Here is a 27992-nt window from a genome sequence, read left to right on the forward strand (position 1 = left end):
TCCTGTCTCCCATGATTTTCCAAAGATAATAGCTAGAGGCTCAGATACTTCCTCTGTTAGCTCCTTGAGTATTCTAGGATGCATTTCATCAGGCCCTGGTGACTTGCAGGCATCTAACTTTTTAAAGAGATTTTTAACTTGTTCTTTTTTTATTTTATCTTTAAACAAAAAACCACAAGGACGCTGAATGAACTAAGTGTGCAATGCCTAGTGTTTCAGAATGTTCTGTTAAGCTAAACACAGAAACTGATCAAATACATGCAACTGATGGACTGTTTGCTTACCATTCTGAGTGCCATGGACACAGCTTCAGATCTAGTGATTGTATTTTACAATTGATTAAAAAACGTTACTAACCCAAGTATTCATCTGTGCACACCAAATCTGAGGCAATAATTTGCAATGTATCTACTCCATTATCAAGAGAAGAACTGCAGTGTGATTAAAGGAGTGCTCATCTATCACACTTAGCATGGATGCATCAAACAAAAAGGCCCAAAAGCTATTTCCTGTTCTTGTGAGCTATTTTCTTCCAATCAGTGGGGTAAACACAAAAATTATTGAGTTTTCTTCTCTACCCTATGAAATCTCTGGTGTGCAGTGCAAATTTCTACAACAATTGATTGAGAAACATTCTTAGTGAAAAGCTTGTTGGGCTTTGCGCAGACAATGACAATACAAATTTTGGTGGTGCTAAATGTGCTGGAAAAAACAACGTAGGGCAAAAACTGCAAGTCAAACTAGGGAAAGATCCTTGGTATTGGTTGCAGTGCTTACATCACTTGTAACCGTCTGCAAACAGCAGCTGACTGTCTTCTGATTGACTTGGAGTCCTTTGCAGTGAAAGTTTATAAATACTTTCACATTTACACTGCTCATGTCCAAGAACTGAAAGACTTCTGCTGATTTGTCGACCTTGAGTATTTTAAATTACTAGAGCATGGCAGCACATGATTCCTTTCTCTTGGACCAGCGCTTGTCAGAATTTTTTGTCGATTTTTTGATGGGCTCAAGGCATCTTTTCTCTCTCAAGACAAATGCCCAACACTGTTGAAGAAAGTCTTCAATGACCCTTGCACGAAACTGTGGTTTGCTTTTGTTAATAAGCAAACACACACCTTTCAGAATACAGTAGAGGCAAAAAAGAAAAAGTACTCATTGGTGACAGAAGTTGCACTGCATATTCGTACCCTCAAGATACTTTAGCGGAGAGGCTCAGAGAAAGATTTGTCACATCACACACAAAGATCCTGTTGCAGTCTTTGATTGCAGGTGGGGAAAATAAGGAAAAGGAATTTTACAATGCAGTGGAGAAATTTTACTCAACATCTCTGAAGTACTTGGAGCACTGGAAACCTGCCTTTGAGTGCACAGAAAAGCTTTAGTGTGCCCTGTTGAGAAGCATACCAGTGTGGGATAATATACAAAGCAGCCTTGCCACATGCCACACAAAAATTCCGACCCTAAATTTGATAGATGAGAATTGTCTTTTTGATGAGTGAACAAATGCAAAACCAGTAATATTCTATTACATATATGACTGGAACACTCAGAAAGCACCAGTTTCTGAAAGGGGGTGGAAGAGATGGACAATAAGGCAGAATACTCAGATCTGGCAAAGGCAGTTGAGTTTGATTTGTGTTTGCCAAGCACCACAGCCCCTGTTGAACGTTTCTTTTCAGTAATGGTCACCTGAAAAATCATATCTCAGAGTTTCTTCTATCAAGTCTATTTTGTTTGTGTGAGTGAATTTTGACCTAGACTGTACTGCGTTCTACGACAAGCTTCTGAAAGACAAGCAGACCCTTTAAAAAATTGCTTTAAGTGACAAATAGTCCACAAGAAGCATCACGCTATGAAGGACAGCAGGATGAGGACAGGGAAGGCATTTCTAAAGAGCAGTAACCACTTAATTGTAAGTATATACTTATAATTTTTTACTTATTATTAACGTTATAATAACACAGTATTTCTTTTTAACGGGGGCTCAGTCAACTTGATGTTAATTTGAACATTTGTACTGCACAGTTCTGACTGACTGCCATTGAACTTTCTTGAATACGAGTAATTTTGCCAGGTGGCCCATATTCAGCATAGAGAAATATGGTCACCCTAATTAATATCTGGAATGTTATTGTGTATGGTTAGTGGAGATGTCTCTGTTTTCTACTACACTGCGTTGCAGTGACACTTTCATGATGTTTCAAGGAAGCCCCAAACTAACCTAAACAAAGTCAAATTGTATAATGAAGGTTGAACACACTCTAAATTACATATACCTGGGCCTAGCAATAAACATATCAGGGCACTTCAGATTGGCTACAAAAGCATTAGAAGGAACAGTTCTGCAGGCCTCCTACACCATAAATGCCTACATGGATACAACCCCCCCAAAAAAACTACTGCTACAAATAATAATCCAACCCATTATATTATATGGAAGTGAAATCTGAGGCCCATCTTAATAAATGATTACACTGTCGGGATAAAACATCAGTAGAGACCCAACATCTACAGATCTTTAAATAATTTATTGTGCACAAGAAGTTCGGCAATAAAGGCGGCAGAACAGAACTTGGCCAATTTCCCCAGCTAATCAACATATAGAAAGAATCATAAACTCTAGCAAGTCAAACGTAAAAGCATAATTAGGTAGGCCAAAAAAGAGTTCAAAGATCAATTAGCAAAACACACAAAAACTAACAGCATTTTTTTTTAAGCACATAAGATGCAGGAAGCCTGCCAAAGTGGGTCCACTGAATGATCAAGGTGCTAACAGAGCACTCAAGAAAGACAGGGCTGTTGCAGAGAAGCTAAATGAATTATTTGCATTCACTGCAGAGGATGTGAGGGAGATTCCCACACCTAAGCCATTCTTTTTAAGTGTCAAAGCTGAGGAACTGACCCAGACTGAGGTGTCAATAGAGGTAGTTTTGGAAAAAATTGATAAACTAAATAATAGTAAGTCATCAGGACCAGATGGTATTTATCGAAGATTTCTAAAGGAATTCAAATACAAAACTGAAGAACTACTACTGTGGTATTTAACCTATAGCTTCAATCAGCCTCTGTACCAGATGACTGGCAGATAGCCAATGTGATGCCGATTTTTTAAAAAAGGCTCCAAAAGCAATCCTGGCAGCTACAGGCTGGTAACGCTAACTTCAGCACCAGGCAAATTGGTTTAAACTATAGTGAAGAACAGAATTATCAGTCACATCTATGATCACAATATGTTAGGGAAGAATCAACACGGCTGTTGTAAAGGGAAATCATGCCTCACCAATCTATTAGAATTCTTTGGACACTGGACAAGGGCGATCCAGTGGATATAGTGTACTCAAACTTTCAGAAAGCCTTTGAAAAGGTCCCTCACTAAAGACTCTTAAGCAAAATAAGCAGTCATGCGATAAGAGGGAAGATATTCTCCTGAATCTGTAACTGGTTAAAAGACAGGAAACAACCCTTTGAAATAAACTGTCGGTTTTCACAATAGAGAGAGCAGAGAGTAAATAGCAGAGTCCCCCAACGATCCTGTACTGGGAATTCAACATATTGATAAATGATCTGGAAGGAGATATACAGTGAGGTGGCACAGTTTGCAGATGATACTAAACTATTCAAGATAATTAAGTCCAAAGAGTTACAAAGGGATCTCACAAAACTGGGTGACTGGGCAATACAATGGCTGACAAAATTCACTGTTCATAAATGCAAACTAATACACATTGGGAAACGTAATCCCAGGGCCATCCTTAGGCATATGCAGCTGCGTAGGGCATCATGAAATTGGGGGCACCAAATTGCCCCCAATTTCATGGTGCCCTAGGTAGCTGCATGTTGCATATGCGGCAGCACCCACCCCGGCGACCAGCCCTATCCCTCGGACAGCCCCCCCGCAAGGGGCAGGGCCGTCCCTAGGAGGGTGTGGGCCCCGGACAACTCCTTCCGCCCTGCCTCTTACCCTTCCCCCCTGCTCCGCCCCCAGCCCACCCCCATTACACCACTTCCCCCAGCAACCCCCTACTCACCGGCAGCAGCGTGAAGCAGAGCAACCCAGCCTGAACCCCCTCTGATCTGCCAGCTCCCAGCCACAGCGTTCCGCTTCTCAACGCTGGTGAGTGCGGGGAAAGGATCGCCCCCTGCGTTCACCGGTGGCGGGAAGCGGAGAGACATGGCCCCAGCCCGCTCCGCTTCCCTTGCCCTGGCCCCAGCCATGTCGCTCAGGTTGGGGAAAGGACCGCCCCCTGCTCTCACCAGCAGTGGGAAGTGGAGCACTGCAGCTGGGAGCTGGCGGAGTAGAGCTGGCTGAAGCCGGGCTGCTCCACTTCCCGCCACTGATGGTGAGTGTGTGTGGGATCCCTTCCCCCAAACCCCCTCCCCTGACCAACACGGCTGGGGCCGGGGCAAGGGAAGTGGAGCGGCTGATCCCAGCCCCACACTAATCCCCTGGGCCACACTGGTCCTGTGGGGCCCCCCAAAGTGCCCCCCAGCTCCTGCCTCCCAGATCCTGGGGGGAGGCCTGGGGGCAGCATAGGGCACCCAAATGGCTAGGGATGGCCCTGCATAATCCTAACTATACACATAAAATTATGGGGTCTAAATTAGCTGTTATCATTCAAGAAAGAGATCTTGGAATCATTGTGAATAGTTCTCTGAAAACTTCTGCTCAATGTGAAGTGGCTAACAATGCTAGGAACTATTAGGAAGGGGATAAAAAGACAGAAAATATCATGCCACTATATAAATCCATTGTAAACGCACACCTTGAATAATGTGTACAGTTCTAGTCACCCCATCTCAATAAAAGGTGTATTAGAACTGGAAAAATATACAGAGAAGGGCAACAAAATGATTGGAGTATGGAAGAGCTTTCATATGAAGAGAGATTAAAAAGACTGGGAGTGTTCAGTTTAGAAAAGAGACAACTCAGGGAAGATATGATAGAGGTCTATAAAATCATGAACGGTTTGGAGAAAGTGAATAGGAAAGTATTATTTGGCCCTTCATATAATACACAAACCAGGTCATCCAATGAAATTAATAGGCAGCAGGTTTAAAACCAACAAAAGAAAGTATTTGTGCACACAAGGCAGCCAACTTATGGAACTCATTGGGAGGGGATGTGGTGAAAGCCAAAACTATAACTGGGTTAAAAAAAAGAAAAGAATTAGGTAAGTTCATGGAAGATGGGTCCAATAATGGCTATTAGCCAAAATGGTCTGGGATGCAATCCCATGCTCTGGTAGTCCCTAAATATCTGACTACTAGAAGCTAGGACTGGATGACTGGGGATGGATCACTCCATGATGTGCCCCGTTCTGTTCATGATGTGCCCTCCCTCTGAAGCATGTGGCACCGGCCACTGTTGGAAGACAGGATATTGAGCTAGATGGACCATTGGTCTGAAGAAAGGCAATATGCAAAAACCTTCATCCACCATCTGTACCTAGCCAGAGCTTGGCAATTTTTGGCCCAAGCTGCCAAACTCTACAAGCTAAATGCAAAACAAATATAGCTGATCCTATTTCAGTGAATAAATCTGGACCATGATTCATCATGGCTGAATTGCACTGGAAACGTGTATTTGGTACTTGCAGCCTGCCAGTTTTTAATCCAAATTCTACTGTTTTGCCTAGAGAAAAAATGCTCCAGCTCCTAGTAAACCAAAAACTCAGACCCTATTGCAAACTAGTGTGCAACACCTCAAAAATTGGTGTCCAGAATGTGGACCCTACTGAGTTTTTTTTATCCCAAACCCCAAAGTTCTATCAGATTAAAAAGAAAAGTGAAGCTGCTGCAATGCCACTGCAAAAATCCAGACCCTGAAACATCTCTGCTCATAGCAACATAGAGAAATGTATCCAGTAACTGGATCCTGATGGAGGCCATCATTTTTGGCCGTCATGTGCCCCAAATTTTACCATAAAAACAGACAGCACATAAACAGAAACCAAATGTAACTGTTCTTAATCCACTAAAAAAGTCTAGTCCCCTCAAACATCCTAGCACTTGAAAAATACGATATGGACCTGCATCTGCCCATTTTTTAAACTTAGATTCCCTTAATTTTGCCTTCTAGATAGATAGATTGTAGCCATTCTTTTACATCAGATGACTCGGTATCCAGGTAACTCAGATCTTGATGTGTTCAGATACAAGCAAATTGCACAGCTTTACATTGAAATTTTGCCATGGAACTGGCCCAGCAGATGTGAACGATTACATTACATATGTGGCTTTAGCAGCTTAGTGTTTGACTGAAATTATCAAAACTGCCTAATGAATTTTGACATATAGTCCTTAATTTAAAACCTATTTTAATGGAAGATGTCTAAATCCCTTAGACCACTGGGTCCCTAACTTGTTCTGCCGCTTGTGCAGGTAAAGCCCATGGCAGACAGGCCGGTTTGTGTACCTGCACTGTCTGCAGTTTCGGCCGATCGCGGATCCCAGCAGGAAGCTGCCCCAAGCACCAAGCAGTGAACCACGGCCACTGGGAGCTGTGACCAGCCGAACCTGCGGAGGCAGCAGGTACACAAACTGGCCCAGCCCGCCAGGGGCTTTTCCTATACAAGTGGCGGAACAAGTTGGGGAATCACTGCCTTAGACCTTTTTGAAAATATCTATGCACTGCACACAGCTTTGGCAGTAGAATTTGGGGGATTAGGGTTAAAAATGGGAAAGAGTCAGGTACGTGTTTTTCAGTGCTATTGGACTGAGCACATCGAGATCCAGATTTCTTCACTGAAGTGAGATTAGCTACGCTTCATTCTTTTTTAGCTAATATAGTGTGGAAGCTCAAGGCCAAAAACTGCCAGGCTCCAGCTGGACCCAGGGTCCTGCAATGCTCATGCACTGGGATTTTAAGACCAGAAGAGGCCATTGTATCTGTCTACTCTGACTTCCTGCATCACAGACCATAGCACCTGGGGGAGCTGGGGCAGATCTGTGGCGCATGGGGGTAGAATGCACCATGACCCCTGGCCAGTTGTGTAGGCGCATGGGGGCTGGAGTTGGAGCAATGTTAGAAGCTGCTAAGGGTTGTTGCCTGTTGCGATGAAGGTGCAATCCGCGGGGTTTGTGCTCAAAGGGCAGCAGGACCTGGGAGCCCCCTTGTCCCCTGCTAGGCTTAGCTCAACCCTACACGTGAGCATCCTGCTCCATTCTGGTCTTTGAGGCCTATTCCCTGCCCCTCCCCACTCACCTGGCCTCAGACAGTTGAAACCGGCTGCACTTTCCGTTGGGATTGGAGCGGAACGTTCGTTCCGTTCGGAAGGGACCCGTGACCTCCCGCACCAGCAACCCCTCGCCCAGCCCAGCCCAGCCCAGCCCAGCCTCGCGCCAGCTGCTCCGGCTCGCGCGCCAGCCCTGACGCTGTGCGGCGGTCAACCGAGAAGGAAGGCGAGTGGTGTGTCCCGCACGTCATATCGGCCGCCTGGCTCCCATTGGCTGCCGAGCCTCACCAGACTGAATGTTGTTCCCGGCGCAGCGCGAGGGCTCCCTGCCCCCACGGTTCCGAGGGGAGGGGCGGGGGCCGGCTCTCCCTCTGCCTCCGGGGTAGGTCTGGAGCGGGTAACGTGACATCGAGGCTCGCGGCTTATAAACCTTTCCCCAGCCGGCTGCGGCGGCCGGACGGGACGGGACTGTGAGGGAGCCGAGCAGCGACCCCGCAGGTGGGAGCCCAGCCGCGGCAGGTAGGTGACCCGGCAGCCGTGGTGCTCAGCGCTCTTCCCCTGTCCCGTCCCCCCCGCCCAGCGTGGCCCCTAGTGGCGGGCGCTGTCGTCCGACTCTTGCCCTTGGCGGGCAGGCGCCGTTAGCCGCGGGCTGAGGGGGACCCTGCAGGGCTGCGCTACCTGCACCTTGGGCGGGGCTTGGGCCAGCTGGCCGCGCCCGCCTGTTTGCGGACCCCGCTCCCTGGGACCCCGCCTGGGGGCGGGTGGGTCAGTCCTTTCCGGCTTGAGCGCTTGGCCGCTGACACCCAGCTGGGCTGGGGAGGGCCTAGAGGTTGCTTGTCCTCCTAGGGCTGAGAGCCTGGTGCCGGGGTCTAGGCAAGGATGCCCCACCGCTGCCTGTTCCCCTGTCCAGCCGAGTGTAGCGGCCCTGACTTTATTGATGTTGAGGTGCCCTGAGGGTTTTCCCCAGCATCCCCTTCCCGGCGTCTGACATGTGATGGACTCACATGCAGAGACCTGGATGCACCATCTGGCCTGTTCTTGGCGCTGCCACAGTCTTCCTCTGTGAGCTTTGGCAAGTCACTTGACTTCAGTGTCTTATTCTCCAGCTGTAAAATGAGTCTGTGGGTGCTGGGGATGTTAATTAATTTAAATTTTGGGAGAGGGATAGCTCAGTGGTTTGAGTGCTAAACCCAGGGTTGTGAGTAAATCCTTGAGGAGGCCACTGAGAGATCGGGGATAAAAAAAAAAACCTGTCTGGGGATTTGCCCTGCTTTGAGCAGGGGGTTGGACTAGATGATTTCCTGAGGTCCTTTCCAACCCTGATATTCTATGAACTCCTCAAATGGTAGGCACTATAGACATGTGAAGTAATAGTGCTTACGTGTGTGTGTGTGCCTGAGTATTTAGTGATTGCCCATGCTTTTAGGCACTAATAGGCACCTCTCTCTCTCTCTCTCTCTCTCTGTGTGCATGTTAGGACCCCGATGGTGAAGCCAATGCCCAGATTAGAGAATTGCACCTGGAGTTGTTCCTGTGCTGCTAGAGGAAGGCATAAAAACCAACTGGGGAAAACTGCTGTTGGACTGGCTGCCAAGGTGGGCGAGATGCTGAGTGCTTCTGTCTCAAGCTCCCCACTGACTTTGGTGGATCATGGAACACGGACGCCTAGTGCGTCCAGTCTCAGAAGCAGTAGCAGTGGCACCAGTAGCCTGAATTTGAACCAACACTTGGTGCAACGGAGCCTGGTGCTCTTTGCTGTGGGTGCTTTCATGGCACTGGTGTTGAACTTACTGCAGATCCAGAGGAATGTGACTTTGTTCCCTGAGGAAGTCATTGCCACTATCTTCTCCTCTGCCTGGTGGGTGCCCCCTTGCTGTGGGACAGCTGCAGGTGAGCTCCTATAGTTGGCTTGGAGGTGGGTTGGTCAGCTGCAATGTGAGAAAGAAGGTGGTACTGGGGGTGGGAGGCATCTGTGGCCTGCATGTTTGGAGGTTTGGCAGTGGCCATGCTTAATGTATATGTAGCTGGCATGACATCTGGGCTTGGGGAAGAATAAACTTGGTCCAGCTGTTCCCCACATCCAGGAGAAAACTAATTTCATATCTGGCACAAAGTGCTTCCTGAGCTTAAGTACACACGTTACAAAGGTGATATGCTTCTCTTTCAAACTGCCTTTACATGTACTTGAGGTGTGAATACTCTATTCAGGTGGCCAATGTTTCAGCAATGAGATGTATTCAATTATTCCCTCAAACATCTCTCTACACACAGCTCTTTAGGGCTGGGGTGATTTCTGCAGGCTGTGGTGTATAGGGTTTTTCTCCTGGGAGCCAAGAGAAGCACTCTCCACTTGTTACAGAGTATTGGGGTACATCCTGGATGTCCTGTTGTCTGGCAGGACTGTCAACAGTGCTTGGACCTAGTGCAGCAGCAGGTATGGCTCTCATCATCGCTGCTTGCTGTATGATTGGTTCCCTCTGAAACTGGTGAGTCGCAAGGTTCAGTTATTATTGGCTGCCTGAGTGAACATGCCACAGACAGAGAATCGAAAACAAGGAAGTCACGTGTCAGTGGGGAATGAGGGAAGCCTTTCTGGCTGCCTGCCCTGCTCTCTGCCTAGAGCAGTGCAACTGCCAGCAGCCACAATCTCAGTAACTAGCAGAAACTGAGTTCTTGCAAGCTACAGCACAATCTGTAACAAAACACACAATGAAAGTAAGAGGTCTTTTTGTTTAATTGAACAAAAATGGGCAGCTGACCTCAGTATTGGTATGGTAAAAGCAAGCTTAAATTATTAGTACATCTAGTATTTACAGATGGCATTGGGGAACGGGTGGGGAGAGATGGCAGGTTAACTTTAAAAACAAATAAAACCAAGATAAATGTTCCCATGACTTTTTAAAAACACAAATAGGGAAGAAAAAAAATCTTAAACCTTCCCATGTAGCATCTGCAATCCAAATGTTATAGCACTGTGCTAGTGCATTAAAGTAAGAGTGAAAATCTGTGGACGCTCTGGCTTGTGGAAACTGAAAACACCATAACCAGTGAAAAGGAACTCCGCTCTTTAGAATTGTTTTAATAATCCAAGGAAAGCATTATCTGCAACACTGATGAGAGAATTTCCTTCTTAAAAACATACCTTTCAATGCAATACACCTTTAAATCCATCTAATATAAGGATAACAATTATAGCAGATTACATACAACTTTACTTTCCAACTCTGGCCAGGTATAATGTTTTCAACAATCTTATTCTTGTAAGAACCCTCTGAAAATGCAAGGGTGTGGTGTGTGTTCTAGGGTGTGTGTGTCGGGGAGGGGAGGTGTGTGTTAGAGCGTTTGTCTTGGTGAGTAAGTGTGTATATAGCTGAGTGTATCATCACTGATAGACCAGAAGTTTTCTTCAGCAGGACTAGATTGAAACCTTTCATTTGAGTTTTGTGCTTTCTGATCAGAGGATTATGCGAATCCTGTGTTATGATACAGTGACTTTAGGCAAGTTCCTCCACTCTACAGGTACAAGTACCTCTACAGTAGCAAAAACACCTAACCAAAGGTTAGAAAATACTAAAGAGTTTGTATTGTGCTTTCAAACAAAAAAGCACAAATTTAATAAGCTAGCTAATTTGATCTGATATTTAGATGAACAAACATCTACATAAAGGAACTCAGTGTCAAATCTGACTTGTTTAAAGCTGTAGCTATTTAACACTTTGTTTAGGCCCCCACAGTAAATTGTTTCCCAAGGAGAGTATTCTGCCCCAGAGTGAGTAGCACAAGAGTGTCTCTTGTTTGGTACAATGTCTTTTGAATGTAGACAAATCTGTTTTTCAATTTGAAAATGAATTGTTGCCATGATGATGGTGTAGCTGACATAACATTCTAGACAAGTCTGAAATCCCAAGCTTCTGAGCATCTCTTCTAGCCAGCGACAACTTTTGAAGCTTAAGTGCCTGGCAAGAACATGTGTGAAAAGAGATCAAACAGGCTTTTTGTAGTCCCAGTAAGCTCTGGAAATAGAGTTGACTTTTACCCCTTCTTAGAAGTTGCTTTTAAAAACAGATGCCACCTAATCTCGAGTGAAATTCTTCCTGTAGTTGCAATGGAATATAACTGTAATTGGTGCAACTGACAACAGAATTTGGCTCATTTAAGGCTTTAGCCTGCTACTGTTGAAGTCTACAGTAAGGGTTAGGGTTAGAGTCAGAGTTAAAGGCCAGAAGGGACCACTAGATAATCTAGTTTGATCTCTTGTATATCACATGCCAAACACAACACCAAAGTATTACAACCCCCCAGGAAACTAGACTGTTATGTGCAACGGACAGAGAATGGATGGGACCCAGGTGCACCACTGGTCAAGGCCCCCACAATGGCAGGCATGATTAAATGAGAGAGAGTGAGTCAGATAATCCTGGGAAGTGACCTGCACCCACATACTGAAAAGAATGGATGACCCCGGGAGGTGGGTTTGGGGGAGGCATTTTGCCTATGACTCGGGGGGTGGGGAGTCCTTCCTGACCACCCCATCCCCAGCACACACACAGTGATCAGTTAGACCCTGAGCATGTGAGCAAGAACTAGCCATCCAGGCACTGAGAGGAGAGACTGCTCTATGCCACCTTGGAGCCCTGGCCTATAACATCCAGTGTCCCATCTCCAGCTGTGGCCATCCCTGATGCTTCAAAGGAAGGAGATTTAAAATAAACAAAACCCTTCCAGAATATATTTGGGGTTGCAGGCTGGAATGCTGAAGCATGAGCTTTTGGAAGATAAGACAAACTAGAAATGAACCCCAGTGCTGTGGAACCTTGCTCCCCTCCCATCACAAACAACCTGGTCATACAAGTGCACTCATAAACTTGTCCAGCTCTCTTAAAACTAAAAAGTTGTATGCTCTTACAGTTTCCTTGATTTGAATGGGAGCAGAAATGGGCCATTATAATCCAACTAGTATTTGAAAGTCTGTGACAGAGTGACAATCTTGGAATCTTGTGTAGGTGATTATATTGACTTATTTGGGGGTATGGGTTGCATTGGGGAGTTTGAGTTGTATAGGTGGCAAATCAACTTTTGAAGAATTGTGGCAGTTGGACCAAGTAATCCATCTTGTACAGGCATCCTCATATCACTGACTCATAACAAATGAAATTATTGTATGCAAATTAAGTGTACAAGAAGGGTGGCAATTGGCTGTTACCTCTGTCACAGTGGTCTAGTACTGCTGGATAAATATAGTAGCTGAAAGCCCCTGCTGTTGCATGGGTGTAATTGGGTAAAGTCAAAATGGCTGAGAACTTAAAAAGTGGATAGTAATGGATCATGAATCCCTGTGATGACCGATCCTGGTGAAATTCTAAACACACACATATACTCTCTGTCTCTGTCTGCTTGCAGCTGTTTCCATCACCTCACACTGACTCAGACATTCAAGACTTCAGAGTGACAATCCTGAACTTTTTTTTAGCTATATGAGGGGGGGAGTTCCTCTGCTCATGGCTTAAGTTCAAGCAGGTATTTATGATCCTGATTCAAAGTCTATTGTAAGATCCCTGTAACTCAGTCATGCCTATGCAGTTGTCACTGGAGGTGTCTTGGCTATACTGGATTCTGAAAGTAAAGAAGTATTCTACCCTTCACTTTGATTTAAGTTTTTGGTAATATCATGTGTTGACTTTGTTATGTAACACGTATCCAGCTGAATAGATGCAAAGTGAGTGTGAACTGTTACTCTTGTGAAAAGGAAGTCCCCTGACTCTATGGACTTGTCTTCACTACCACGTCAACCATACTTCTGTGCTGCCTTCAGAGCTGGGCAGTCAGAGAGCAGGTGGCCAGCTCTGAAGGCAGTCCAGAAGGAAGGGTGGCAATACACCATACCATCCCACCTTTATTTCTGTGCTGCGGCAGTACAGCCTTCAGTGGGTGGCTGGCTAGCAACTGCCACTCTGTTGGCCAGCTTTGAAGGCAGCGCAGAAGTAAGGGTAGCTATACTGTGACATTCCATCTCTTACGATAGCCTTGTGACCACATTTCGGGTCAGGACACCAAGTTTGAGAAGTGCTGTGTACTTTTACCCTGTAGGTTTCATAGAGGAGACCAACTTTCACTGTCCATGATGCATTTTTCACAGCCAAGAATTTGGTATGGCCCTACATATAAAGTGATATGAGTCTTTGACTGCTTAGGAGGCTTTGCCATGCACTTATTTGCCAGACTAATATTGAAATATTAATTGTATAAATTCTATGTACAAGCTGTCTCATTTCATTCTTACAGCTGTTGTTGGCCTGCTGTACCCATGTATTGACAGCCATCTTGGAGAACCACACAAATTCAAGAGAGAATGGGCCAGCGTAATGCGATGTATAGCAGTTTTTGTTGGTATTAACCATGCAAGTGCTGTATCCTTGAACTAGTTTATCTTTTTGTGTTTTTATTTAAATGTTGATTATAATGAACTATAGTATTAGGTTTGTCTTAAGAGTCTTAAACAGGTAAGACTTAATGCAAATAGAGACGTGGTCATAACTTACACAACAGTTGACGAATAGATACTTATTACTAGAATATGTATTTGTCAAATAAATCGTATGCTCATGTGTCAGAATTGTTTTTAGAGTTCATACCAACTGAACCGAGACAAACTTAAAAATGACCTTTTTGCTACTAAAATGGTCAAAGATAGGTTTCTCACCCATGTAAACAGCAATCTCAGAAGTGACTGGTAGTCACTATCCCAGATGGATGCTTATTGTACTGAAATTCTTGAATAGTTACTATTCCAGCAAGAAACTTAAATCAACAGAAAGGGGAGAAGGCTTGGTTTTATAGGCCAAAACTTTAAAAAGTGGCCATTAAATTGGAATTCCTTAATCTTTGGGCACTTGGTATGAGCAGCTTTGACCTGATCTTCATGGCTAAGTGCTCACAACTCCAACTATAAAAATCAATAGGCTCTCTGCAAACCAGCTCCAAGGTCTCTCTCATTGGGCATCCAGAATTAGTGATCGTTCTTAAACTGTCAACATCCATTTCTTCTCTACATGAGCTATTAAAGTTTTGTCTGAAACCTTGTTCTGTGACTAAAATCTTTAAGTAATTGTCCTTAACTTTCTGATTAGAAACTGGATTTTGCAAATAACATTCAGCTCTCCTTGACTCTAGCAGCCTTGTCATTGGGCCTTTGGTGGACATTTGATCGTTCAAGAAGTGGTCTTGGTCTTGGAATTACAATAGCCTTTCTAGCCACTCTAATAACTCAGTTTCTTGTATATAATGGTGTTTATCAGTAAGTATACACATTTAAGACTTGAACTCACCTGACTGCTAGAGAATTCATTTTTTATAAAAAATGGAAACTTCAATATTTTGCTGTATATTTGAGTTTGAAACCCAAGAATATAAACAAGTGTAATGCACTACTCCTAAAACAAAGGCAGGGCCAACCAAGTTAGGACTGTGAGCTTATGGAGAAGATTGTGGTAAAAATAAGCTCAGACCCTTGGTAAAGTGACAAGTCCTTTTTCTCCAACCCTCTTTCTCCCCCCCCGACCCTGAAGTGCCATTGACTCTCTCCAGAAGGAGGGAATTGCTAACCTTTTTTGGCTGGAAGTTGGCCTCAACCCAACACAGGGCTTTGGAAAGAAGAGGATTATTTCCTCTTATTACTATGGGGGGGGGGGGCAAGAGGGAATTCCTTGCATTACATTATGCTTCTATGTAAGACTATTGGATTATAATTCTTTAACGTAATGGAAATGCAGTCTTTTTTTTTTTCTAATTCACTAATTTTTGTTTACTTTAGGTATACATCGCCAGACTTTCTTTACATCCGTTCTTGGCTACCATGTATATTTTTCTCAGGAGGCGTGACTGTAGGAAACATAGGAAGACAACTGGCTATGGTAACTGTTGTATAATTAGTATTTGGATATTTAATAAGGAAGCATCCTTTACAGATGTTTGTCCATGGAGACTGTGCCTGTGAGGACATGATTCATGAACTGACTAATAAGCCTTTTAGAACCACCTCTCAAGGACTGAAACTGGAGCATAGAAATATGGCATGTTGTCACTGGGATGGAATTCTATAGTATTCATTAGCACTAGGCTCTTTCTCCTAATCAGAGCTCTTCCAGTGGCCATATGAATCATACTAGGTGTTGTAGGCCTAATGAGAATCTTAGTATAGTGAAGTGCAGGACCATAGGAGAGCTTCTGATGTCCCCTCCACTGACTGTCTTAACACTTAAAGAGACTAGAAATTGTGGGGAGGTTGGAAGGTAGAAAGACTCTGGGGAGGGAAACCTGATTTTTTTTTTTTTTTAAATAAGGTTTTTTTTTTTTTTTTTTTTTTTTCCAGAAAAATGTTGCCCTGTATAGAGCTTATCTTCCTTCATCCTAGTATGAAAATACATGGCATCTTTCTCCTCGCAAACATGTACTTCAGGGCTTACTTCTGCATAACTATAACTTCACACATCAGGGGATTGTATATGCTGGATAATAGCCTCATACTTGGTTCTTAAATAGATATAGTAGAAACTTGCTTTCTTTACAGCAATATTTAAGTTAAAAGAAATTTTCTCTTGCCTATGGCTTGCAAATCAGCTTAAAACCTGCTTGTCAAATGTGTTCTGACATTGATGGATAGTCATAATTAATACTGCGTTGATTTGGCTTCTGTCTCCTTAGCCACAGTTCTGATCCTGGAAAGCCTCCTCCAATTGACTATTTCTGTTACCCTGCAATACTGATGTGATTGAGGTGTATAACCTTTCCCAAAAGAAGGGCACAGGAGCTTTCAAGTACTTGACATGTCAGGCTTAATGTTCAAGATTTTCTTAAAGGAGTAGAGGATGCTGTTGAATGGCATGTGTGCCCTAAAAGTAGGTGAAGGTCTAGTGTATGTAGCTTGTGTAACCCAACAGGCCTCTTATCTCATTCCTTCTACCCTAGCTCTTCTCAAATCAGTGTTGGGAAAACTATTCCTGCTGGTGTGACTAGGGTCACAGTTCAACGTACCTTATAGTATACTTTCCTACTGAGGTGTTGAACTTGACTGACCCCATCAGTGCCTTTGGGACAGTAGTTTTCAACACTGGTTTGCAGAAAAGTCAGGTTAGGGAGATCGTTTGACCTCTTTGCTCCAATGTCAAACATTAATTTAGTGTACAACAGGCCATAGGGTCTGCTACTGAACTAATGAGGGAGTCTTGTAGAAAAGTGAGGGGCGGGTGGGGGAAGAAGCATAGTTGAGGTCACTTCCCTTTGGCATTTTGGGGCAAATTTTGAGGCTACTCACTGGTCCTGAGTCCCATGGCTATGTTCATGCTCTCAAACTTTTCAGTGAGTATGGAGCTTTGCATGAATGTACTTTTTTAATGTGCAAGACCATTAATACAATTTAAAAACCTGTAACAATGTAATCTGTGTCTGCATATTTTTTTAGTTAGGATAAGATGATGCTGAACACAACTCAGATGGATAAGAAGAAATTAGTGTTTCTAAAAGGTTGCATGTGATATTGGCTCTTTAGAGTGATAAGAAATCTAAAGCCCAAACAAAGATCTCTCAACTATCTCTGCTTTAAGTGCAAAATGGATCTTTAACTAGGGAGTTACAACTGGTACTTCCATAATAAAGGCTATACAGATATTGCTAGTGTTTTTTAATGTTGCATTGTGCAGCATCTTTATTTAACAGCAGTGATAAGGGAAGTTAGTTGCCTTTGTCCAGACCTGGGGGTGGGGGCAGATCAAACTGCACATATGTTTAGGAGAGTCTCCCTTCACACTGGTAATACTACTTAATTGGCAATGCTGACTAATTACAGAATCAGGTGGGGTTGTCAGGAAGAGTTTCAGAATTAAAGTTCTAGAAAGAAAGGACAAAACTTGACAGATGTGGTGGTGATGAGTTACTGTAACAAATAAGGATCCCTTATTATCTGTCATTACTAGAGCTGGTAATTTTCCACTGGAATGACTCTGGAAAATCCAGTTTTTGCCAAATTGAAACTTTCTGCATGAAAACATCTTTCTTTCCAAAAAGAATTCTATTTTCTATTGAGGAAAAATTAAAATGACAGCTGTCCACCTGGGAAGTTTGTCAATTTCACTCTCTTCCTGCAGGGAGAAACTGAAATTGAACAATAGCCTTCTATGCAGGCAGCCAGCCAGCAAGCTGAAAAGTCCATTGTAGTTTTCAGAAAGTAGAATTCTTCTGGAAATTCCTTCCTTTGAAAATACTGCATCTTTATACTTTTTGATTAAAATGTGAAACTCTTTATGGGAAGGGATTTCCAGCCAGGTCTTATTACAATTTTGAGTAATCCATTATCACTAAAAGTTGTCAGAAGAAAATGCAAGTGAATAAACTGGAAATGGAATCATGTAACTTGTTCCACTAGGTCTTTTCTTGTGCTTCTTGGATGATCTCAATCTTCCGCTGATCCTGTGTGGATCACGGGACACTTAACAGACTTGTAGTAAACAAGGATGGGAGACAGTACAGCATCGTAGTTTAAACTAAATCTGAACAAAGTGGCATTACTTTGTAACAGTGTTCTCTAGGCTATATCAAGGTAGTGAGCCAGATGAAAATTCTTGAAATCCTACAAATACTTGTTAGATGGTTTTTGGCACTGCTTAAAACAAAAGGCTGTACACTTAGAGCTCTTTCAGAGGAAGAAAAGTTGTTTTTTGCCATCTCACTTCTTGTCTGAAGAAATATGACCTTCATAAATGTGGCTTTGGATACAAGCTACAGTTTGACCTGCTGAGGAGGTGTACGACCCATGTGGTGATCTGCCATACACCGACACTAAGGCCTCTTCTCCACTAACCAGATTGCTGTACTGCATATAAATAGCTTTCTTCTACATCTTATGTAGAAGTTTGGTCTACAGTTTTGAAATAACTGGACTAGTCACAGCTATAAGGGAGTTTAAAAATCTCTGTTCACGTTCTATACCAAAAGAGAACTGAAAGTGAGGGCTCGATTCTCTGCTGCGTTGCACCTTTGTCTAGTCACTTATAAAAGCAAAGCAGAGTGTGTAAAATTCTTCCAAATCAGAAAGGTAGCATTTTATACCCACTTTGTTTGCATATAAATGATTATGGCAATGGTGGAGAATCAAGCCCAATGCATGTAAACCTTCACCAGTCTAGAGGTCAGAATTGTACCTTTCTACACTTCCTGATTATCTCTAACTTGTAGAAGTGTCTTCTCTTTCCCCCTCCCTCTCTCCCTCCGTATATATATTGTTAGGTGGAGAACATACATTGTGAAGTAGCTCCAGCTTTCTAATTACTGGATTCCAGGAGATTTAATGTATATTTTGAACATGTGTAGTGTTGTAATTAAATGTAGCAACAACCTGGTAGCAGGCAAAGCACCTTAGGCTAAGGCTACAATCACACCTGATTTCTCTTAACTAGGCAATAATATGGTTTCCAAAGAGAAGCTGCTACCAGTTGTGCCATGTCTGGAGCTAGTCATCTAACCAAAGTTGTAGGGCAAAGACTCTATTTTTGTATTGTTACCATGCTTAGACAGCAAAGGAAGTAAGAGAAATAAAAATACACCCTATATGTATTTGCTTGGTACCTCTGGAGCATCTCAATAAAATTTGAAAAAACCTAGGGTCTGTCTTAATCACCGTCTACAGCATCTCTGATTTTTAAACTACGACTGAAGGCTGGGTGTGAATTCTAGGCCCTATGCCAATCCATGATCAGTTTCTCTCTCTCTCTGGTTCAGCTTCTATCTGTTGTGAAAAATAAACACTATTGTTCTTGGTGAATTACTCACAGAATTTTATTTTAAAAGTGAATAAGTATCAGTCCTAGTCTAAGACAGCTTGTGCCCAGGTAGAGGCCAAACAAGTCCCCTTCATCGGGTTTGGTTGTATTGGCACAAATTAACACTAAGATCAAAGTTCATCTTAAACCTCCTCTCTGGCTTGGCTTCGCTTCTATGGTTCTTCCTCCTGGACTACTAATTTCACATCCTACTTTAACTTGAGAGATCCTGTCTGATCTCCTTTATATTGGGTTGGGATAATGGAACTATCAGAGTCAGAAGAACTCCACCATGATTACTGCCTACTAACTCTGTATATGATTTCAGTCAAACACAGATTTTCTCAATAAGCCCTTATTAAAAAGTAATAACCTACTGCAGAGCATATCCATAACTTGACTGCAGTGGCCTATCACACTAAAAGTTGACTAGGATATGTTCATTATGCAACATAGTGTTGATTCTATTGTGAAACTTCTCTTTCTTTCTTCCAAAGGACTCCTCCCTTTTGCCTATGCGGTTTCCTTTGGAAGTCCTGTGTGGGACATAGTATGCACATCTGGCTTTCTTTTTGTTCAGCACACAAGCTCTGCCTCTATTCTGTGATTACCTGGCAACACTAACATGTGACCACATGACTGAAGTTTTATAATGTAGTTCCCTCTTAATAGGGCTTTTGGCCAGAGACACCTGTCCCTGTTTTGCTTTTTTGGGGGAAAAAATGGTACTCTTGCTCTCTTTTGAGCACTCATGTTTATGCATCAGCCATTTTTGACTTAACAGTAGTTGTTAAAACCCTAAAATTGTGTAAAAACCTAAAACTGGTTATACCTGTGAACACCTACCTGAGTCTTACCTTGAGAAGCATTTGTACTGAGCTTTTGCAGCCTTAAAAGGAAGCTACCATTGCATCTTAATGTGGCAGTAGCTGGGCAGTGCTAGAGTCTAGCCTGTGGAACCCATTCCACTTGACATCCCTCACTTAAAACAAACAACGTTCTAGAACAAATTCATCCCCGGCATAAGCAAGTGCAAGGGAAATTTCACCTACTTTAGTCAGGGCTAAATTTAGTCCCTTTTCCCCCCAAAAAGTGTGGGTTCATGCACACAGCTAGGCTGTTAAAACATGTTCATTAGTCATCCTCTGTCCACCTCTACCCATTCATGAATCTACTTTTGCTGTATCTTGTCACTAACCAAGGTTGTGAGCTCTCCTAGGGTAGGGATTGATCTTTGTACAGCACCTAGCACAGCAGGGATTTTATCCCCCAACAGGAGTTTCTTAGTGCTAGTGTAACTTTGTGTAGGAGACCTTCTTATATTTCCCCGTAAAAATAACTTTGTAGCGCCTTTGTCTCAGGAAATTGGAAGGTGCATGAAATAGGGAACTGCACAAGGAGGATGTACTCCTGATTCTATTTCAGCATCTGCCACCGGGTTTGTAATGCTAAACAAGTCACTTATACCAAACTTCTCAGAGGTAGCTACTTTTTTTTTTTCTCTTCCTTCCATCCTGGATGCCCAGTTTAAGACACTTGAGGCCTGTCTTGCAGAAGTGCTGAGTGCTCACAACTAAAACTCTGTTTTGAACATATCAGGTGTTATAAAATGCTAAATACTCTTGGCAATTGTCATGTCGGACATCTAAATTAGTTGATATTTTTGTCACCTTGGTCCTTAATCTCTGTGCCCCAGTTTCCCATCTATAAACTGGGGATANCTTCACCAGTCTAGAGGTCAGAATTGTACCTTTCTACACTTCCTGATTATCTCTAACTTGTAGAAGTGTCTTCTCTTTCCCCCTCCCTCTCTCCCTCCGTATATATATTGTTAGGTGGAGAACATACATTGTGAAGTAGCTCCAGCTTTCTAATTACTGGATTCCAGGAGATTTAATGTATATTTTGAACATGTGTAGTGTTGTAATTAAATGTAGCAACAACCTGGTAGCAGGCAAAGCACCTTAGGCTAAGGCTACAATCACACCTGATTTCTCTTAACTAGGCAATAATATGGTTTCCAAAGAGAAGCTGCTACCAGTTGTGCCATGTCTGGAGCTAGTCATCTAACCAAAGTTGTAGGGCAAAGACTCTATTTTTGTATTGTTACCATGCTTAGACAGCAAAGGAAGTAAGAGAAATAAAAATACACCCTATATGTATTTGCTTGGTACCTCTGGAGCATCTCAATAAAATTTGAAAAAACCTAGGGTCTGTCTTAATCACCGTCTACAGCATCTCTGATTTTTAAACTACGACTGAAGGCTGGGTGTGAATTCTAGGCCCTATGCCAATCCATGATCAGTTTCTCTCTCTCTCTGGTTCAGCTTCTATCTGTTGTGAAAAATAAACACTATTGTTCTTGGTGAATTACTCACAGAATTTTATTTTAAAAGTGAATAAGTATCAGTCCTAGTCTAAGACAGCTTGTGCCCAGGTAGAGGCCAAACAAGTCCCCTTCATCGGGTTTGGTTGTATTGGCACAAATTAACACTAAGATCAAAGTTCATCTTAAACCTCCTCTCTGGCTTGGCTTCGCTTCTATGGTTCTTCCTCCTGGACTACTAATTTCACATCCTACTTTAACTTGAGAGATCCTGTCTGATCTCCTTTATATTGGGTTGGGATAATGGAACTATCAGAGTCAGAAGAACTCCACCATGATTACTGCCTACTAACTCTGTATATGATTTCAGTCAAACACAGATTTTCTCAATAAGCCCTTATTAAAAAGTAATAACCTACTGCAGAGCATATCCATAACTTGACTGCAGTGGCCTATCACACTAAAAGTTGACTAGGATATGTTCATTATGCAACATAGTGTTGATTCTATTGTGAAACTTCTCTTTCTTTCTTCCAAAGGACTCCTCCCTTTTGCCTATGCGGTTTCCTTTGGAAGTCCTGTGTGGGACATAGTATGCACATCTGGCTTTCTTTTTGTTCAGCACACAAGCTCTGCCTCTATTCTGTGATTACCTGGCAACACTAACATGTGACCACATGACTGAAGTTTTATAATGTAGTTCCCTCTTAATAGGGCTTTTGGCCAGAGACACCTGTCCCTGTTTTGCTTTTTTGGGGGAAAAAATGGTACTCTTGCTCTCTTTTGAGCACTCATGTTTATGCATCAGCCATTTTTGACTTAACAGTAGTTGTTAAAACCCTAAAATTGTGTAAAAACCTAAAACTGGTTATACCTGTGAACACCTACCTGAGTCTTACCTTGAGAAGCATTTGTACTGAGCTTTTGCAGCCTTAAAAGGAAGCTACCATTGCATCTTAATGTGGCAGTAGCTGGGCAGTGCTAGAGTCTAGCCTGTGGAACCCATTCCACTTGACATCCCTCACTTAAAACAAACAACGTTCTAGAACAAATTCATCCCCGGCATAAGCAAGTGCAAGGGAAATTTCACCTACTTTAGTCAGGGCTAAATTTAGTCCCTTTTCCCCCCAAAAAGTGTGGGTTCATGCACACAGCTAGGCTGTTAAAACATGTTCATTAGTCATCCTCTGTCCACCTCTACCCATTCATGAATCTACTTTTGCTGTATCTTGTCACTAACCAAGGTTGTGAGCTCTCCTAGGGTAGGGATTGATCTTTGTACAGCACCTAGCACAGCAGGGATTTTATCCCCCAACAGGAGTTTCTTAGTGCTAGTGTAACTTTGTGTAGGAGACCTTCTTATATTTCCCCGTAAAAATAACTTTGTAGCGCCTTTGTCTCAGGAAATTGGAAGGTGCATGAAATAGGGAACTGCACAAGGAGGATGTACTCCTGATTCTATTTCAGCATCTGCCACCGGGTTTGTAATGCTAAACAAGTCACTTATACCAAACTTCTCAGAGGTAGCTACTTTTTTTTTTTCTCTTCCTTCCATCCTGGATGCCCAGTTTAAGACACTTGAGGCCTGTCTTGCAGAAGTGCTGAGTGCTCACAACTAAAACTCTGTTTTGAACATATCAGGTGTTATAAAATGCTAAATACTCTTGGCAATTGTCATGTCGGACATCTAAATTAGTTGATATTTTTGTCACCTTGGTCCTTAATCTCTGTGCCCCAGTTTCCCATCTATAAACTGGGGATATCATCTTCACCTCATGGGTGTGCTGTAAAGATACATTTATTAATGTTTGTGATGCACTCAGATGAACACTAAAAAAAACCTGTGAGGAAATGAAGAATGCTGTATTCCTTAAAGGGCTCGGATCATGTGCAGTAATTAAGGCCTGGGGTCACACATTGAATGATGAAAATAAAAAGAAATACTGAATCACTACCTGCTAAGTGAGCACTGTCTGTCTTGTGCACTGAACGAAGCAAAGATATGATGCAAAAAAATGTGATCATGTTAAGACTATTATAATGAATACACACAAGGGGAACCTTAGTTTTGGCACTTCCTGATTTGAGTGCTTAACTTTGCAATATTAACATTAATAGTTTTTTATGTGTAATTTTATAATGTGCTGTACAACACTTCTATTATAGATGAAATCAGTAGTGCTTTGAGATCACTCTTAGTCTCTGCTAATAAAAGCCCCTTAAAGTACTCTAACTGAAGCATAATCCTTCTACTTTTGACACCATTAAATATATACATTTAATTTGGCCCTAAAGAGGAAGACTGACTAGGTTATAAACAACTGCAAACCCACCCTTAGTTCCTTGGGATATGTCCATTTTCAACACTGACATTCTATGTGCATCTTTGTCTCTCTATTTCAGACTGCCTAGATTTTAGTCTTCCTGGATTACTGTCTGGGAATACTTCATGTTCTATAAGAACAATGGCATCGAGGACTCTTACTAATAGTAGGGGACCACACTAATAACCCTTTGGTCATATCTTTTGGAGATTTGTGTCACAAGCTCTGTTCCTTGCTGTTCCAAAACTCCCATGGACTGCACTGTTCTGGATGTGCAAGCAGTACAACAGTAGGGCCCTGTAGTGTATGGAATCAATATGCATCTTAACTGCATCAGCAGACAGTCAGTTTTAGACATAAATGCCCAATCTAATCTTTTGAAGACAAACCAGTTGTGAAGTGCAAGCTATGTCAAAACATCCAAGGATTTCTCCACCTTTATACAAAGACTTGCACTGACAACTACATTGTTTCCTAGTACAAATATTCCCCTAGAAAGCTTGGTCATGTACAACTGTTTCATAACCCATTTCAATATGGTTAACATTTGGATGCTACCCCAGAGCATAGATTCTAAGGATAAACTTCTTAGAGAATACTAAATAATGTTTCCCTGCTACTGTGAGATTTACTGCAAGGTATCACCTGACTATGCCATGAGATTTACTGCAAGGTATCACCTGACTATGCCATGAGCTGTATTCTTCCTTGACACAAAGTTATGTTTTAAGCCAAAGTTGGAAAACAGTAGGCAGACTTAAAGAAAACAATGGGAGCGAGTGTCAGAACACTACAATGTTAAAACAGAAATCAATAGATCAGTTTTGACAATGAGCAATTGACAGTTATTGTCAGAATAATGAGATTCATAAAAATGAACCCACTTAACTGGGAGCTAAAGCCAATTTGGTGCATTCTGTTAGTCTTTAATAGCAAATCAGTTCTACCCAATTCATTCTATGGATTGTTCCGTTGTCAGTACTTCTGTAGATTGGAATATGTGGCCTCAGTTCAGGAAAACACTTGAAGTTTCCAATCTACAGAAGTACTGACAACGGAACTATCCATTGTTTTAAGTGGGACTTAAGTGCAGATACATGCTTAAAGTTAAAGCAAAAGAGTTTTCCTGAATTAAAGATGGATGTACTTCTCCCAAATTGACATCTGTATAACTAGCTATAATGCTGTATTAAAATCAGTGAAAGTTCATTAAGTTAGACTATTCTCTGGTCAAAGTTCTGAAGTATTAACAATCTATTCTTAACAATTGTTTTGGGAGCTTATTCTAAATGCTACTTGTTAAACCTCATTTTTGTAAGCGTTAATATGTAATACTTATAGTTTAGGTCTATGGATAAAAAACTTGCTGTGCAAAGGGGAAAATATCCTTCCCATTTTCAGATGGGAGAAATTAAGACAGAGGTGAAGTGCCTTGTCCAAGGTGTCACAGCGTATCAGTAGCAGAGCACAGATTAGAACCCAAGTTTTCTAACTCCCGGCCAGTGACAAATATAAAGGTCCAGATTTGTTCAAGTTATTTCAATAATTTCTAAAAATACTGGAAACCTTTAGTGTACAGTAATGTGTACCTCAGTAGATAATGTAAGTCACACAACAATAAAATGCAGTATTGTGTACTATATTAATCACTTCTCTTTTTTTTTTTTAACCACAGGGTATTCCTGAGAAACCACACAGTGATTAGATCCTTGGAGCAAAAGACATGGTGCCAGTATGAAAACAAAATTAAGAAGATGTGTTTTTGTTTTTGACTGCGGATTATTTTTTCTAAATCTCTATGGGCTCACTGCACAAATGACTTGTGAAAAATATTAATCCATTTTAGAATAGGCAAGTGAAATTAACTGCTTATCTTGAAATCTTACCTTGATTTACTGCATAAGCATTTGCGTCTGGCTGTTCTCTGGAAGAATTTAACATCAGGTTACGTACAGCAGTTCTGACTAGGTGACAGTTTTCCAATTACTAGATTCCAATTTCAGTTATTGAAGCAGCTGCCATATTTCAAAGCCTTGAAACTAAAATTTAATTACAAGCTCTTGTATCAGTGCCCAAAGGAAGTAGATTGATGGTGCTTTAAAAAGGTGAAGTATGGTTTAATAGGAATAGTATTTATCCAAATCTTTTTTTAAAAAGGGTTGTTTAAAAATAAGCTATCTAAATTAAATTTAAAAGCATTAGTGCAATGCTTTGAGTTGTATGAAGGAATCATCCCCTTATTTGTAATGTTGCATTGCTTTTTTGAAGTAACTTCATATAGAATCTATAAACCATTTCAGAACAATAGGAGAATACTATAGACAATCTTGTTTAAAGCAAACTGTATGAAACAGCTAAAAGCCCCAATTTTAATAGTTTCATTACAGTTCATCTGTCTAATACTTCTATCTGTATCTTGGCCAAAATCTGACCCCAATTCAATAAGGTACTTTAAGTGTGTCAGTATGCTTGCTTAATGTTGGGTATATACCTTAGTATTTTACTAAATCTGGGCCTCAGATATGCTGAGCACCTGCAGTCCCATTGCTACTAGTGGGAATTGCAGGTGCTCAGAATTTGACCACTATCTTCCATTAAAGTTAATGAAAATACTTGTATTTATTTCTTTGGGAGTTGAATCAGGCCCTTTAAAGAGCAGATTATGAGCCTAATCTTCCTTCTACTTTAGTCAGTAAGAGTTTTGACTGAATTCAATAGGAGCAGACTAGGATTGTCACTTACTATTTAATAAATGAAGCATAGTTATTAGGTTACTTCTCAGTTCAATTTTTGGAGAGATCACCACTTTATTTTTTCACAACCCTATAAAACTTGCAATCTGTGATTGCCTTGTAAAAAAAATTAAATAGTGCTTATGTCACTACATTGAATATTTGGTGTTTCTAAGTATTTAGTTCTAGTGAGCACAATGTATACGTTTAATAGCTTAGACCACAGTAGACTTAAATAGCAAGTATTAGGTCTTAAAATTAAAGTGCAATGTACAGTAAAATCTGAGCCTTGTATTCTCTTCAATATTCATTGTTTCTTATGAGAGATTAAAGAGAAGGGTTCTGAATTCATTTCAATGCTGCATGGAGGAAAAATTCAGCAATAATTTAACTAGCAAATTTAGCTTATTGTTTTCCCTTTATTGAACCCAAACTTTTAGAAATACTCCAGTTTTGTGGTTATGATGTACTTGCATACTTTTATGAATTTCCCTTTTGTATTATGCAATTTTTGTTCATTTCCAATCTTATGTAGCTTCAGAGCTAGCCCATGACATCTATTTAGAGGCTTAACCATCAGCAGAAGAGACATTGAGACTAAATAATAGTATTTGTAATTTTATTTCCTTTTTGAGGGAAATTAACGCTTTGGTGCAGACTTGAAAATCCTGAATTTGAAAGGAAGGGAAAACTAAAATTGCCTTCAGCTTGAAGACTAGCACAAAGGCTATCTTAAACTGAGCCCAATTCTAATCTTGCTTTAATGTAAATCAGTAACTCCATTTGCTTCAATGGAATATCACTGGTATAAGGGCCTTCTACTGCAAACATTTATGATGGGAATAACTAATAGATATGGATAGTCAAATTAAGCTCAATAGGACTACTGAGAAATTTATGTGCATAAGTGCTTGCAAGATCAAAGTGGCAAGGCCTGAGATCAGAATTGAGCTAATTCATTCAGTAAAATGGCTGACTGTGCTATTTGGAGAAACCTATTAAGTTAAAATAAATGTTGTTACCAGTGTCAATGCCTAAATAACCAGATGTGATTAAAGGGCACAATGAGCTGTAAATATATTTGATCATACAGCAGTAAGTATTTAAGGTGTATTTTTAAAAGACCAACTAAATCTGTATGTGTTAGAAATAATGCAGCCAAAAATGTAAGTCAAAAGTTCAGTTTTGCCAATACTTCTAAGTATATTAACCAAAGTGATCAGTTGTGGGAGAGAAATTTGCACTATTCAGGATTTGAACACTTACATTCTCATTCTTACTGATGAGTTTTCAGCAGTGTGTTTTGTTTTGCCTTTTTATTATTAAAGGTTTAAGACCAAGTAACTTATTCTTCGTGGATTTTATTTAAGAAAAATTTACTGAATGAGGCCAAAGTTGACAGCGTTTCTGTTATTCATTCTGATTGGCAGAAAGTACTACATATAACACACATCCTTTTAAAACTCAAATGAAGTGAAATTTTGAGGCAGCTGTTCTTTAAAAATAAAGCAAACCGTGGCTTACAACTCATTGTGATTGAAGATGGTAAGAATTTTTGGGGGATGGAGGGATAAAAACCTTTTCCTGCCTTACACAATTTGGTACATCTTTTAACTCTCCTT

General features: G+C 41.5%; 1 protein-coding gene across 1 annotated transcript; it reads left to right on the plus strand.

Moving 5' to 3' along the window:
- The first annotated feature begins 7373 nt into the window (after positions 1 to 7373).
- INSIG1 (insulin induced gene 1) lies at positions 7374 to 27714 on the plus strand. The gene is made up of 6 exons (XM_032775619.2): positions 7374 to 7697; positions 8656 to 9068; positions 13461 to 13585; positions 14306 to 14472; positions 14989 to 15088; positions 25314 to 27714. Exons 2-6 carry the CDS (start codon positions 8663 to 8665, stop codon positions 25341 to 25343), a joined length of 828 nt encoding a protein of 275 aa, XP_032631510.1. The 5' UTR covers positions 7374 to 7697; positions 8656 to 8662; the 3' UTR covers positions 25344 to 27714.
- The last annotated feature ends 278 nt before the right edge of the window (positions 27715 to 27992 follow it).

The sequence above is a fragment of the Chelonoidis abingdonii genome, chromosome 2, assembly GCF_003597395.2.
Source record: "Chelonoidis abingdonii isolate Lonesome George chromosome 2, CheloAbing_2.0, whole genome shotgun sequence".
Lineage (NCBI taxonomy): Eukaryota > Metazoa > Chordata > Testudines > Testudinidae > Chelonoidis > Chelonoidis abingdonii.